We start from the raw sequence: 16,285 nt of genomic DNA, 5'->3' as shown, positions 1-16,285 counted from the left end.
CATCATCATTCGAGTATTATCACAACTATTTGGGGTAAACATTCTCAAGGACTGAGACGAAAGGATTAAATTATCCGAGTTGTACTACTAGTGCCCGATCCACACAGAAGCGAGTTGTCTGAAAATCCTCAAGGTACATGTGCTTTAAATTAGGGTCAAATGAGGGACTCAAATTTTACTTGGAATGGGAAAAGATAGTTTGGAAATCCATAGATGAATGTGCTTCAATTTACATTGTAACACTTTGAATTGATATTCGACTGGTGCCATTAGAGTTGCTCCCAATTGTTCACCCCTCTGGCGTGCATCTGTGTGCTTGAGTGTATTTGATTTAATTTTGGCTCCAAATAAAAGAAAGCAAAACCAGAGAACACACAAATGGGAAAAGAAACTTCAATTTGATTTTATTAAGTACTAACGTACTTACAGAGGAGATGGGTTTGTGAATTTCTCAGACCAGAATTTAGTCGATCCCCTTAGACCTCTAGTTTATATGTTTGCCGAAGGATGCCTACTCGTTCGACTTGATGCGTCGATACACCGAGTGGGGATTCAACGTCAAGGTCTCCTCGGGAAATATGGGCCCCACTTGCTTGGTATATGTCAGTATCGGTATCTCACCGGACAAGGTAGATCTGCTTCAAAGGGCCATTTTTTCTAGTTTCGATCTTTCAGTTGCTGTAATTTCCCACTTTGGTGTTTAGGAATTTGGGATTTGCTAGGGGTAGCTGAAGTAAATTGATTTTTGGTAATTTTGGAAAATTTTTATATATTTTTTATTTTTAAGGGATTTTTTAATATTTTTATTTTCTGGAGATATTCTTAAAATTTGGAATTTTGGGTATTTTGGGTAGAAAGGTTTGTTCATCTAAGGCCCCTACACACATTAACATATTAAAGCTTTTCGCCAAACAAAAGGGGCAGCCTTCACAAAAACATAGGGTAACATTGCCTTGGTTTGAAAAGGTACGAATCACCATTTTCCCACAAAAACATAGGGTAACATTGCCTTGGTTTGAAAAGGTACGAATCACCATTTTCCCACCTTGAGTTTGACTCTGTAAGACTCAACTGAGTCTTCAATGATTACCATTAGTTATTATTCATCATCATCATCGTCGAAGTCTTTTTTCAACTAATTGGGATCAACAGCACAAATCGTTGTCTGTTATTCATAAGTCTCTATATTTTTTCTCACTACTTCCAATTATGTCCTTTTAGGTCGACCTTTTACTTTTTTTTAGCCGTCCACTTGAACTAACTCGCACCTCCTAACAGGTGTTATACTGCATTTACACATGGCCAGCCCACCTAAGTCTATTATCTCTCATCTTATTGTTTATTGGTGTCACACCTAAATTTTTTCAATGTATTCATTTCGAATTCTATCTCTTCTTATCTTGTCACGCACCTTCATCTCCGACACAACCCATTCTATGGGTATATTATTTTTTGGCCGCCCAACATTCCGCTTCATAAAACAAAGTTGGTCTCACAATTGTCCTATAGAACTTGCCTTTCAACTTCATTGGTATATGCAACAATCACATAAAATTCCAATTGTACATATCCACTCCGTCCACCCAGCTCTAATTCTATGTACAACATCTTCTTCAATCTTTCAATTTTCAATAATGAACAAAAGTTATAGCATGAGTCAAATTTGCCTAATGTACCTTCAGGTTGGTCCTAGAGAAAGAATGTATGATGTCACTATCATTGTTTAGGAAGTGTTAGGAAGAGGGCAGTTCATTTCTTTAGTTGCAAAGTACTTTGTTTAATAGAAGGAACAGTAGATTATGGACATATCAACACCCTCAAACTGATGAGATTCATGACAATTTCATTAATTATGTTTTGGCATGCAAATAGAGAAGCATTTGTTTCCAATGGGATCAATCTCCCTCATGAGGTACAGACACTCCAGAAGAGCATAGTTTCTCCTACAAACCCTAAACCCTTGTTGGGGAACACATTAGGTACTTAGATAGACCTGGCATTACTTAGCTAAACCGCTAGGTCCTTTAACAGATGCTAGGACCTTGAGCAGATGCTCCACTGATGCTTGAGGTCAAGAAGCTTTTGAGTTAAAGGATAGAAAATTTTCACTGCGATAAGCGGTATTATTGAACTAGATAAAAAATAGTTTGATCCAATGCTTTATTTGTTTCCTAGTTTATCCTAATTGAACATTATAAGCAGTATTATTGAACTAGATAAAAAAAAGGTTGATCCGATGCTTTATTTGTTTCCTAGTTTATCCTAATTCAACATTAGAAGCATATTGATGGTTCCTTAATAACCGAATACGTTTTCCAATAGAAAAATGCATATTTGATTCCACCTACAAATCCACTTTTTTCACTTTCTTCTTTGTTCCATGTATATTTTTTTCCACTAAAAAGGACCCAATTGACAAGCGTTTTAACTATAAAATTTCTAACTGGATGCTTCCATACACGCATGAGAGAGAGATTAATATTCATTTCAAAATGACAGACATTTAACGATGAAATTTCTAATTTCATGCTTCCACACACATATGAGAAAGAGAGAGGAGAGAGATTAACATTCGTTGCTTCCCCACACACATATGAGATAGAGATTGACATTGGTCTCTAAAACTTCAGATATTAAATATAAGAAAACTCTTCTCAATGTTTTTTCCCAACGTTTAGGCAAAAATGAACCGTGATTTCGTCTCCTCTCATTACCATCTAAATTTCATCGCATGGTCACAGTTGTTCGATAGTGTTATATTTTCATTTTTTTTTTCTACAAATCCAAATTACTTGAAATTTGAAGCATGTGTACATCTTAATGATACGCACCTAATAAAAATATGAAAAAAATAATTTGTAAAAGAAAAATTGACCAAAATACCCCCAAAAATTTACGAAGATATTTTGATCAATTTATATTTTGTGAATTATTTTTTTCATATTTTTATTAAGTGTGTCTCACTAAGATGTACACACTCTCCAAATTTCAGATCATTCCGATCAGTAAAAAAAATGAAAATTAAAACACTACCGGACAACTGTGACCGTACGATGAAATTTGAATAGTGATGAGAGTAAAACCTATAAGTGTATTGTAGTATCTTAAATATATATCATGTAATGACTTTAATCCTATGCCTCCATTGGAATAGCACTTGTTGCATGCTTGAGCTTATAGGTCAAAATTACCCACAAAAAATAAATAACAGGAAATTTGACAAATGCACCTAATTGATGAAGTATACGCCTACTTACACATGCAGCAGGATAGGATACAAAAGCTAGGTATTGTTTTATGGAAAAAGTTCATATAAGGTTGCAAACTTGAAATGTAGAATTAAGGTGCACTGACTATTTTGAAGTTGAAAAACCCTCTAATTGATCATCTCCACATCGAGATGTGTGAATATGAAACAAAAAAACAACTTCGAGCCCTAAAAATAGTACATCATACAACACAATATCTGAACCGTCTATTTTCAATATTTTCATGTGTTCATAGATCTACTTGATTTTAACCATTTTGAGTCTAAAATTTTATAATTAGAAACTAAAATAGATTCTCAAGACATCCTATAAATTTTTTATCCCAAAATTACATCTTATGATAAAATTTGAAGGTACACTTACTTTGATTGTTTAATATTGCAATCTTATGTAAACCACAATCTTGTTTTATTACATATCTACTCTTTCACCAAATTTGATAGATTACAAGGACTTTCAGTTGGATATAAATACAAGATCATCATGTGTGCCAAGAATTAACCCAAGAAAAAAATAAAGGAAACAAAGAATATGGAGATTTTTTTAAGATAAGATCAAACAAATTTCTATATTTCCCTTTCTTCTTTCATTTGTAAAAAGAAAATAAAAGAAGAATACGAAGAAAAAGGTATCGTATGGTGCCTGGCCTAAAACCATGGCCATCATTCTCTGGCAACTTAATGCCCATTTTCAGGTGGCAATGCTGTTTCATTTTCAGGAGGCAATGAAGGCTCATTTTCAGGTGGCAATAAAGACTCACTCTCAGGGGGCAAAGATGTCTCACTCTCGGAGGGCAAAGATGTCTCGGATGCAGGCAAAGATGTCTCGGATGCAGAGTCATCTAACGACACATTTGCAACACCCTCTGCGATGCCACTGTTTTTGGTGCCCGGGGGTGGTGAGGTAGAGGCAGAGTCATCCAACGACACATTTGTGACACCCTCTGCAATGCCACCGTTTTTGGTGCCCGTGGATGGTGAGGTAGATTCCGTCTCTTCAATTGGTTGTTGTAGGCTCCAATACATGATGCTGGCAGTTAGAGTGAGAATCATCTTCTGGTTCACCTGCCAAAGCACCAAAGCAAGATGTATGCACGTGAACAAGCACATGTACACATATTTTTTGCCAGTTACCAAGAAAATATATAAATGCGTTGTATGGTATGGGGTTTCACTTTTTTTTTTCTTTTGGTAAGTACATAAATATTGTGCCCAAACATACATAGACACACATACATATCTATGTGCGTGATCTATATATCGAAAAAATATATTTATAAATATTCTATGTATAATATGGATATGTTTACTAGCAATCCACCAATTATCTTCACCAATAGAACGTAGAAATGAGCTATTGTTCTCATAATTCAATCAATGAAACAGCATCTCATCTCCACCATCTGGTGATACGGAGAAACAATGTATAGCTGGTGCATCTACCCCATACTATAACCACATGTAAGCCCATGTATATCATACTATAACCACATGAGGATTGGTGAAATTAAAGGGAATTTTTTGGGGGCGGGGGCGGGGGCGGGGGAGTGGGGGGGATTGGTGAAATTAAGGGAGGATTGGTGAAATTAAAGGAAATTAAGGGAGGATTGGTGAAATTAAAGTGAAATTAAAGGGAAATTAAATGGAGTATAAGTGAAATTAAAGGGAATTTTTTGGGTAAGTGAAATTAAAGGGAATTGAGAAGCACTTCAAGCACATGTTCAGAATCTTTTAGAAGTAAGAAAGGGTAAAATATCCTTGCCGCCCTTGCCCCAAGAATCAAATATTTATTAATTGGAAAAGAACTTCTTCTCTAGATTATAGAAGAAAGAGCACTTCTTTAATCATCTAAGACATGATGTCCAATGAAACCTCAGGTAAATTTTCCTTTCCAAATAGCTACCTCCATGATGTCCTCAGGTAGCAAGAAAATGGAGCATCCAAGCTTTCGAGCAACACTGATAATATATGTGGCATTAAGCTTCTTTTCTTCATCTGCATTGTCATCAAAACTCTTTTCAATTGACCAGTAAAGCATTTTGAGACCATGTAAATTACTTAAGAAGAGGGGAAGCACAAAAGATCATAACAATAAAACCCCATAAAAGGAAGAAAGTACATTTTCAGCTGAATCGAAGAAATAATTAGGTACAATGCCACTTCCCTTCCAAGGACCAAGTTGGTAATTAGTACAATATACTCACCACTTCCGCCTTTTGTGACAAGGTTCCAATTGACAACCCTGGGCTCCACTGCACTAAGAAGCTCAAGGAAAAATATCCCATTCGACAGATTCTTGTCCTGAAAATATTGCATGCATTTAAAAATTAAAACCATTGTTTGGACATAACATTGGGAAGCTATTTTATATAGAAAAAACTGAATTGACTCAATTTTAATATATTACTGGCCAAAGAGAAAAGTTAATATGAAACAGAGAAATGGCTACCTTAAAACTTTCCATTTGAGAAGTTCTGCCTGAGCTCTTAACTTTGTCATTTGCCCATTTTAAGATATCAGCATCTGTCATCTCCTTCCCTTGAGAGTAGAATCTCAAGTTCTTCAGGAGCTGAAGAATGTTGAACCTCATCAATTGCCATAGGAAAGCTGAAAAAATAACAGCCATAAAACTTCTTAGCATGGTAAAACTCGGAATGCAGCTAAATGTGACAGATAAACACCCACAGTATATACTTCATTCCTGGCTGAATCTCAAACATGAGTATTAGAGTTCCCAGCCTCAGATTTCTATTGTAAACTTAAATATTTTCAAACCTAAACTGACTTTTGGAAACTGGAAAATAATAAGATAATCTCATAAAAGCCCAAACTTGACGTGGTTATTGATTAAAATAAAGTCTACATAAAGATCTCTTTGGTTAGAGTTTTAAGTATTTCTGTAGTATGGAACAATAATATAAGAATACAGCTATAAGAACCAGCATAAAATACCTCGTCCATGTCAACATTCAAATGCAACTTTCTAAATATTTCAATTGAAGGAATTTCTTTTACAAATTTATGGGACCAATCTATACTTTGAATAACTTTCCCAAAGTAACGTTCTATCCATAATAAAATATCTAATATACTGCTACCCTCGATGTTACTCCTATGATGTACATTCCACCAATGTCAAGTAATATCCAATTCATTCCACATAACTTGATCTGAAAATAAAATTCTTAATCAAGGAAGCAGATGAGATCCAGAAAATTTCTTTTACTGGTTATTCTTGTACTATATTTTGTTCCACCTTCCCTTCACTTCATGTAGATCCCCTAATATTGACATGGCACAGAATGGTTTAGAAAGCAATCATGCCCAAGAGATTCCACATATACTCACAAGATAACTAAAAAACCACTAGAAATATGACTAGTTTGCGCAAAGCTTCAAAAGAATTCAGAAAAGAATTGGCATGTAGAATAGAATAGTCTAAAATTCAAAAAGTTGATATTCTTAATATTCAAATAAGATTCTTAAGGCAAACCTTATGGAATAATGACTAGCAAGAGATGTAAACATAATGGGTATCATAGGAATGGGTAAATACAGGAGTACTTCGACCCCTCAAACTAAAATGAGCATGATCACATACATACCAAGTATAAGTTTCTTGTTTCCTTGTACAATATCATTTCCAGCTACATTGACAAGGGAAAATTTCAATTGTTTCCCAATCCTCACAACTTGGTTGCAGTTTTCCACTTTTCTAAATGGCATCTTAATAGGAGGCTTTGTTGCTTGCTTCCAGTTAACAATCCCTGGTGAAACCTTGTCAAGCACTTCTAAAAGGACCCATCTACACAAAACAGAAGATCATATAAATTTCAAAATGAAAATCTAGAAAAGATGAGATGAAACCACAAGAAAGTAATAAATAGAAAATCAAGCCTAAATAACGAGACAATGAAAATCTAGAAGAAAGTCTACAAATATAAAGATCAAATATAACAATGAAATCTAAAGAAAATGGGGGCATAAAAAACTGCAAGAAAGGTTTTTTTTGTCATCCAAAATATAAGGAAGTGATTCTTTACAAGGAAAGTATACCAAAATCCAATGGACCATGAAGAAACATAATCCATTGGGCTATCACCATCTATTGAAATGATGAATGGTAATGGAGACGGAGTTGGGACCCACAACAACAGGACAGGACCTCTACGGTGGATCCCATTCTCTCTCAATCAGCATCAATCATTTCAGTGGACTGTTATGGCTCAATGTATTGCGGTTTCTCCACTTTGGAATATCAACTACTTTTCTGGTTTCATTGAAATGAACATTTGATTGCTTACCCATTTCTGACATCCTCAAACACATTATTCACATATGTGACTGTCCCAAGACTGTTTATCCATAATCGGAATGCTCTCTCTTCTCTGGAAACCTGGACATCATCCGGCATCATCTCTGCAAAAGATATCTTTTTACTCTCTGTGGACAAGCCATTCCTACAAGAAAATTGAACACCATTCAATTAGCTCGGTTTCAAAATTAGAAAACCTCTTCTACTTCACTGAATGCGAAACAATATCAGTATAAGGTATCACAGAAACATTCCAGTGAGATACATTCCAGTGAGATACATCCAGTCAATCATACGCATACAGAGAGACAACGCCGTGATGACTCAGAAATTACACAATGTTTCGTCACTAGAAGAAGAAGAATGTTATTTTCCAGAAATAACTTCTAAGGGACAAATTATAACCAGCATGTTATACTGAACTGATATGATCCAAAGTGACTTTAGTTTAGGAAAAGAGCCCAGGCTTGATTGGGTAGCGCTTGACGATTTGCAGCGCTACTTCCTAGGCTCGATTCCTACCAAGGGTTGTTGATAGGGGCCCTCTCCCTGAAAAAAAAAAAATATTTTAAAAAAAGAAGCTTAATGCTAATGAGGTATGGAGTCGTGGTGGTAACAACCCCACACCCTAGTCACCACGTTGTGGTTTCTATTCCCACCACTAATACCTTCAAAAAGCTAACTCCTAATCTACTTGAAAAAGCATATAGGGGCAAGTCTTCCCCATTGAATTGCCCAAAAAAAAGAAAACTCATTTAATCGTTCAAAAAAAAAAATACTGAAATGATATGCATGCTTGCATACAAAATATTGAGTTGTTTTTTTTAATGAAGAATGTCGGGGAAAATACATGGTATAAGTTACAACCTACCACAGAACATATATGGCTCTGTATAAGCTTTTGTGATAAACTTATCATACCAAATCTTTAAAGAAATGTGGGGCTCTATGAGTGATCAACATACACCTGCTTCTTTAGATGCAAACCTCCCTTTTCATATTTTGTTACTTGATCAATCTTTACCATGACATAATTTACATAACATTTATCACTATTATCCTCAGGTTGTAGGGTCTCTCTGCAATTATCTGATTAGATGACTTTTTTCTCTTGATTGCATGGCATTCGAAACAGGAAGCAAGGAAGAGACTTGATTAGTGATAAGAGTCTAATACATATCTGTTTAGCTTGTGGACTCTTACCTGGTCATTATATAATTTGTACAATCTAAACATAACCTTTTTAAAGCACACCCATTATCAATGGTTTTCCTTTTTTTCCTATATGGTACCCTGGATGCTCTGTTGTATGTTATCTCTTTGTAATGCTTAAGAACTATAAATGGTCATAAATAGATAAACATCAACTCGAATCAAAGATAAAATCATTGGAAGTACACTCAACCATAACTCATGTTAAGGAGAGACGCTTATGGATAAGGACTTCTTCCAATTCTTGGTCATGCTAAGGCGTCCATCTCCTGTTTTCACTCCCCTGGTCATAAGGGAAAAGTAAATAGTCAAGCCACTACAGACATGGAGATTTCTCCAATGATGTTAGTTACCCTCTACAGATGTGCTGCTTCCAACCTTGCCCATCGATAACATTGACTGGGTTGCCGTGACAAGGATTAGAAGAAAACATTATGACCCATCAAAATCAAGCCCTAAGAATACCACCTCACTCTCTACATTTTATGCTATCATGATTCATACTAGATGACAAACTCCTGTGTGCAGAAGTATAGATTAAGAACCGATCAGGCATTTTCATTTATTAATAGATGTTTCATTAATTGGGTCACATAGTAGATATTCAGCTAAGGAAAAGTCATTCATGAGTCGGCAGGTGGAAGAACCCACTGACACACAAACGTCCATCTCTAAAATGGACATTGTAAAAAACTCATAGGAGTAAAATGAATTTAGACAGTGTAGAAATTTTCCGTAAAAAATTCACACTTTAAATATTGAAAATTTTATTTATTTTTCAATATTCATGATCATCATAACCTAGATCATGAATCCCTAAAATTTTAGATTAAAAATCCAATTTTAAGATAGGTCTAAGTGGGGGGTCCCGCATATGCACAGTATGAGTTGGCTGACTCATAGAAACCCAATCCTTCAGTTAATGTGATGTGTAGTGGTTAAAAATAAAATATAAGATTTGGTCTTACAAAAAATATTGGATCTACACACATCCATAAAATACAATATACATTATACACAAGACAAATATGCAACAGTTCAGATCCTCATGTATGACAACTGAATATGTGTATTTGAGAGAGAAGGGTGATTGAGATTATGCTTTATTCAGGACCAAGTAAAAACAGAGAAAGAAGAGGATCAGGAATTACAGAAATAGCAATGTTTTTCTAGGTTAGAGGAAAAAGAATTATAGAGAGGATGAGTGAGATTAGGATTTGGTAGGGTTAAGAGAGCATACCCAAATTGAAAATAACCAATAAAGTGGAAAGAAAAGAAGAAGAATAATAAGATGAAAGGACCAAACATGAAGATCATTTGCTTGCTGCACTCAGAAAAAACCCTAGATATTGAGGCCTCGCATGGGAACTCCAGTAATGGAATTGTATCATGTTGGGCTTTAATGCTCTTTGTAGTACATTTTTTTACATATCTTTGATGGTTAAAGACTAACACACTCTGCACAGTGCCCTTAATGTATAGGAGAAAAATTAGAATAGCAAAAGAATATGTTCATCACTGTAAACGAATATTAACTCTAAATAATGAGAATCCATAATTGCAAACCAAAACGTAAAGGCAATAAATACTGAAGAAATGATTTTCTGATGCTCGAGATGTGATTTATCATCTATCAAGAATGCTACATGTAGAAGACAAAGCTACTATATTCCGAAGTACCAACAAGTATTCAACCAAACCTGTGATGGAAAATATGTGCAACAAAAGCAAGATTCAAATTGGGAGACCCTTCAACAATGTCCTTGGGGGTCAGGTATCGTTTGCAGTCCATCTTCTCTGCATGTTCAATAACTAGCTTTGCCCTTTCAGCTGGATTCTTTGCATCCAATGTAGCTGGGCTGCAGTGTTCTGGCGCAAGAACGTTTAACAAATAAGCATAAGCCTCTCCATCCTGCAAGGTTATCCAAATTTGAGATATTTTCCACAAAACCAACAGGCATTGCCAAATAGTAGAAACACCATATCATAAAAACCAAAGTCTATTGCATCATCATTGTCAATTGAAATGATGGACAATGAAGGAGAGGGACTGGGGCATAATGCTGATGGTAGGTACCATCTATCTATCATTTCAAAAAGGAAGATGGTTCACAGGACAGCAGTTTTCCAATAATAGTTCATTGGGGCATAGTATGTATTCCAAAATAATTTTATCTAGAAAGAAAACCATGATTCATGAGTGATAAATGAACAAAAAAAAAAGTGCGGTTCAAGTAGTGGCACAGTAAAAAGTATTTTTAGTACGTGAATTTCTAATGTTCCATAGTAGAGCATGATTACAGAAATCGAGAGTAGGCTTTCAATTTTCCATAAGAATTTCTAACCATATGGAGATCACCACAGAACACCCAGAGCAATAAGAGCCAGAAAACACCTTGGAAGACAAGGAAAAAATGATTCATTTAGTAAGCTGAAGAGCTAAAAAGACAAAACACTCCAACTTTTTTTTATTCGTAGAACTCCAACTTATTTTGCATAAAATGATTGCACGGATACGTTCTCGCTCTTTATTCTTATTTTTCACCATTCATTGGGAACAAGAGAAGGATAGATGGAGATCACTTAGTCTGGACAAACCATGCACACTGAAAACTATTGTAGTAAATTTGGAATATTTGCAAAGTTTAAACTTATCTTTCCTAGTAAAAGTTATAATATGATCCATGTGGTCATTGTGAAACATATGGGCTTATTGCTCTCCAATAAATTGGTATTTCTTGTTTTATAAATTTATAATTTGTAGTTTCTAGTAACTTGCATTTGCATCTAAAAATACATTTAGTTAAAACATAGGAAAAAGAGAAGCAGTCTTAAGATTTCAAGGAAAACGATATTTCTTTTCCTAAACCCCGAGATATTTTCATGAGTGTTTCTCTAGTTTCATGGCTAAACAAAAAAGCTCGAAGCTCCTAGTGTCATGTCTAGACCAAGAAGCTTGAAGCTCAAGATTTCAATATTCAGAATGAAATAAGAGTAGATAGTTAATCATGGCAACAAAGCACTTTAAGTCTTGATTTCAGAAGTGCAAAGCACAATATGAAAGGAAAATTGCGAACATTGTTTATAGAAACAAGTGTATCATGCTTACCTTAACATCTGAGGAGAAATTGTTTATGGGTTTCTTGTAGCCTGCTTTCTTAAGATGGAAATTCATCCACCGCAGCAAGACCTTCTCTGGTGGTAAACTCATGAGCTCCTCCACATCCTATCCATCAAAAAGTTCCATTATAATATTTTAGTCAAATATATATCACCCTATTCACTCTCTAGGAATTTCTGTGCAGATCCATAAATAGATGAATAGCCACTACTAGAATGATTCAAGAGAAAGTATAGTCCCTTGGGGTCAAGAGCATCCAATGATATGGATGGTGATGGAAGAGAGTGAGACCCACCATAGGGGCCATCTCCTACCCTTGTGAGTCTCACTCTCTCTCTCCATCAACATCCATCATTGCAACAACGCTTGGCATGATAAAAACATTCATCATCTCATCAGACAGTAATGACCCGGTGGACTATGATTTTTCCAAAGTGCACCGGATCCTTGTATTTCTCCATGATTCAATATGTTACGGCTACATACATAAGGAGTTCCTCTCAACATTAACTTGAGATGTACAAGGGATGCGATAGGAAGATCCAGATTTTCTAACCTTGCTATCATCAACTAACTCCACCAGTTGGGGGGTCTTCTTCAAATTGAGGTCTTGCAACAGTTGTATCTATCATTGAAATATAAATCAGAGAAACATCCAAATGGTAGCCACATAATTTTTGTAACAAAAAGCTCCAGTTTCTAACTAAAAAAAAAGGTTTTAAGTTATTAAACATTCCGCATTTAACTTTTAACAAGAGCAAATCAGTTGATGCTTGTGTTAATTGCAGTTCTATATCCTAACAACACCAACCCTGACACTTAAACTACAAATTTACACACTTACCTTGATGATTTGTGAGATCAACCCAAGTACAAGATGAGGCTACAAAAAACAACAAGAATTAATGTCAAGTCCAGAATGAAGAAAACGTACACAAATAAAGAAGAACACATCAAATAAAAGCAAAGTTTCTAACAAGTAAACAACATGAAAGCATAGGTCCCATCAAACAGCACTGAAAAGCATCCTCTATTGAGCATGACCCAATGAGAAATAACGGAACAAGTTTCTGAAATAAGGATTATATCACCTAAACTATCATGGATCCTAAAAGAAATGAAAAACTCCATAAGCAAATGTTCGCAAGAAAACAAACTGATGGATGCCCAACAACTAGGCAAAGTTTGACACAAGCAGATCCAATCACAGTGAATATTAGATACTAGAAAGCATAAACTGATAAACCATAATTCACAATGATGGCACGCAACTACTTTTCAACTTCAAGTAGTCCATAATGCCAGCATGCAAGCCTCAATCAGTGGACCGACACTTTCATATGTCAGAAAAACTTCAAAACTTAATCAACTGAAGGATTCTCCAAAGCTGGAAAGAAAATTCCAGGTTTCATATAAGAAGCACGGATATAAGGTTCTAGTAGCTTGAAAGGATTTTGTCTACTGACCACTAGAACTAATATTTCACCTTCCAACTGTTCCTCTCACAAGTGCTGACACCGGCTCTTTTCAGGCTTGCAAATCCACCTAACTCATTGTCAGAACTTCCAATAGAGAAATTTTGGTTGTCATCTCATTCTTCAAAGTAAAACTCGATGCTACACTCAACCTCCAAAGTTATTAAAGGTACAATAAAACAGAAGTGAATATGCACCTACCCAAAGTTGACCACTAGAGCTATCAATTGATCCTTCAATTTTTCCTCTCACAATACATGAACTGACACCTGCACTTTACAGGCTTCCCAATCAACCTGATTTATAGCTTGCAATTTCAAAAGAGAAATTGTTAAAATCTTTTCATTCTACAAGAACTATTTAATATTACCCTTGAACTCTGTGCTATCAGGATCTAGAGAAAAATTAGCAGTGATTATCCACCAAACTACCCAAACTCCAACCCAAGATACTTAGATGTACAGTTAAAGTTTAACTGATAAAGTGTAGTGAGTGATCAACAACAAACCCGAAAGAGAACCCAAAAAAAAAAAAAGGGCCAAACCAAATTGTGCTCTCAGAGAATTGTTTACAATAATGACCAGCAAAATGAAGTTAAAACACAGCCCGCATTAAATATTTTAACCAAGGACTTTGGATCCCAAATAACACAGCTATCTCTTCATGCACATTAAACCAAAACAAGCTTTAGAATGAACTTCTAAAAAAGGACATGTGGAGTTCTCTATATGATAGGTCTGATAACTCGTCAAGGAAAAATATATACAAAAAATGCTCTAAAAGTCATTGAGTACAATAGAATACACTTGACTTACCCTTCCTTCAACTAAATCTTGTGTTCCAATATTGACTACAGTGCAGCCAATAGCTTTTGCTGAATTGAGACAAAGTGTATGGTTCTCATTCCTTTCCCATGGATTCAGTATCCTTTTAGTGTTTATGGCCCTCTCGTCAATAGTCCCCGGCACCGCCACATTGATTAGTTTACTGCATTCATCCATGCAACCATGTGATTCCACAGCCCATAAATGGAAAATAAAATAACTCTAAAAAAACAAAAAAAGCACTTAATGGGGTTGCAGACAAGATACAATAATTCCACTAAAAGAAACATTAATTAAGTTCCCAACAAGCCATTGAGGTAAAAAAGATAATAAAATTCAATGGAGATACCAGAGAAGAACACCATCCTTTGCCAGGTTGAAGAGATCATTAGTTGATTGATCGATAGGAAGATATTTTTTCAAAAATGGATCATCTCCAAGGTAGCTGTTTATGTGGGCAACATAGGATGACTTCTCTGATTCACTAATGGTATGCAACAATGTGGTTGTGGAAGCCTTAAGGAATGCCGATGAGTTCTTCGTTCCACCGACCTTGCTACTCGCACGAGATTGGAGATTCAAATATACCTGCCACCAACTATTCAATTAGTACTTACAAAGTTTGCTGCATGAATATGTGAGAGAGACAAGAGAGAGAGAGACCCTAAGGAAGGCTTCGAAATCAATCCCATCTTCAGAATTGGGATATGTTTCACCCAAGATTGCAGCAATCTCTTCTTCGTTATACAACTCGCTGAAAGCTTTTAATTTAGCCATCCCAGAAGGCAAATCTCCAACTGTTACTTTATTGGATTCCCTCCTCATTGAAAGAAACTACACAAAACCAAGACAAACTCCATTTATTTTTATAAGCAAACAGCAAAACCAAATGACCCACAAAACCAAAAAATGAATCTATACTTAATGGAACAGTAATCCAGGTCCACAATCCTTCAAAAAGATGAAAAAGAAAACGAGCCCAAATCAACAAACCAAATTAATGGTATAAATGATATTCTTAAACAATTAAACCACAAATTTATCCCACTATCTAATTAGAAAGGTTGCAGACCCATAAGAATTGAACATGAAGTCCAATGAAAAAAAGCATTTGAAGAAAACAATTAGAATTGGGTAACTGAATCACTTACTTTTGATTTCAACGCACGAAGCTCGACCTGTGTGAACTGGCTGTGAAGCCATGGATCTGAAACCAACACCCCAACAAAGCCAGACATTTTTCCACCACCTGTGAAGCGCCCACCAAAACGAGCGCTGCCTATTCAATCAAAACACACAAAAAACCCAAAAAAAAATGAAAGCAAAATTAACCCAAGCCCAAATCCTCAACCAAGATTCACACAAAGTAAAATTCAAACAAAATTAACAAAATCAAGAGACAGAGAGAAATTCTTACCTCAAATTTTTAAATTCAGATCCAAACCTCTGCAATCAAGGCTGGAATAACCGAACCAAGAAAACCCAATTCAGAATTCAAGAAGATATAATCAAATTCCAGGGCTTTTCACGTTCATAGAGCACCAATCTCAAGCCTCTCAATCACAAAAAGGGGTCCCAAGGAAGTACGGACTTTTTCAATCTATTCTTTTTCTCTGTCAAGAAAGACGCAAATACATGCAATCAAACGCTAGAAAATCAAAGATGAAAGAAAAAGACTTAGAGAGAGGATGAAAAAAATAAAAACAATTAGAGAGAGAGAGGGAGGTGGGATCGGAGATTGAGGGGAAAGAAGCAACTGTTTTTTGTTTTTGTAAATATAAATAATTAATTAAAAACTGTTTTCGTTTTTGTATGCCCATACACGTTGGAGGCTTTCGCGCAAAATTTTCGTGAGCCCACATGGCGGATATGGTCAAGAGAGAGAAGAAAACGACTAAGACTCATAATATTCTTATCTTTTCTTGAAATGTCAGAACAGTCTTGATCTTTTTGGACGTTATCAAGGTACCCTTTTCTTCTCGATTACGTTTTGGATCCTCTACATTTCTAGGGCATCACAACTCTACAAATTCCAATACAATACCTTCTGAATTGTGGGTGCGGTTTTTT

The 16,285-nt window shown here is 35.6% G+C and overlaps 1 protein-coding gene across 2 annotated transcripts; it reads right to left on the bottom strand.

Moving 5' to 3' along the window:
* Positions 1 to 3,632: 3,632 nt before the first annotated feature.
* On the bottom strand, positions 3,633 to 16,060 carry LOC18446699 (fimbrin-2). Of its 2 annotated transcripts, none has more exons than XM_006856809.4 (15): positions 15,633 to 16,060; positions 15,367 to 15,494; positions 14,879 to 15,049; positions 14,565 to 14,803; positions 14,207 to 14,378; positions 12,761 to 12,799; positions 12,473 to 12,541; positions 11,905 to 12,021; positions 10,496 to 10,707; positions 7,573 to 7,728; positions 6,874 to 7,073; positions 5,718 to 5,875; positions 5,473 to 5,569; positions 5,172 to 5,263; positions 3,633 to 4,333 (listed from the first exon to the last, which is right to left on the bottom strand). In XM_006856809.4, exons 2-15 carry the CDS (start codon positions 15,451 to 15,453, stop codon positions 3,947 to 3,949), a joined length of 2,196 nt encoding a protein of 731 aa, XP_006856871.1. In that variant the 5' UTR covers positions 15,454 to 15,494; positions 15,633 to 16,060; the 3' UTR covers positions 3,633 to 3,946. The 2 variants fall into 2 exon arrangements, with proteins under 2 accessions (XP_006856871.1, XP_088705873.1); XM_088849747.1 differs by having other exon boundaries at positions 15,367 to 15,464; positions 15,633 to 16,039.
* Positions 16,061 to 16,285: the final 225 nt, after the last annotated feature.

Source organism: Amborella trichopoda, chromosome 10 (assembly GCF_054954075.1).
Source record: "Amborella trichopoda isolate Santa Cruz 75 chromosome 10, AtrichopodaSantaCruz75HAP2 v2.0, whole genome shotgun sequence".
In the NCBI taxonomy this organism is placed as follows: domain Eukaryota; kingdom Viridiplantae; phylum Streptophyta; class Magnoliopsida; order Amborellales; family Amborellaceae; genus Amborella; species Amborella trichopoda.
Note: the sequence above shows the minus strand (reverse complement) of the source record. Positions and strands in the feature narration are given on the sequence as shown.

Coding starts and splice junctions, on each gene's coding strand:
- LOC18446699 (XM_006856809.4), bottom strand. CDS start 15,453: ATGTCTGGCTTTGTTGGGGTGTTGGTTTCAGATCCATGGCTTCACAGC. Junction 7,074..7,572: donor TTTGAGGATGTCAGAAATGG/GTAAGCAATCAA, acceptor TGTTTTGTGTAG/ATGGGTCCTTTTAGAAGTGC. Junction 5,264..5,472: donor TGTCACAAAAGGCGGAAGTG/GTGAGTATATTG, acceptor ATGACAATGCAG/ATGAAGAAAAGAAGCTTAAT.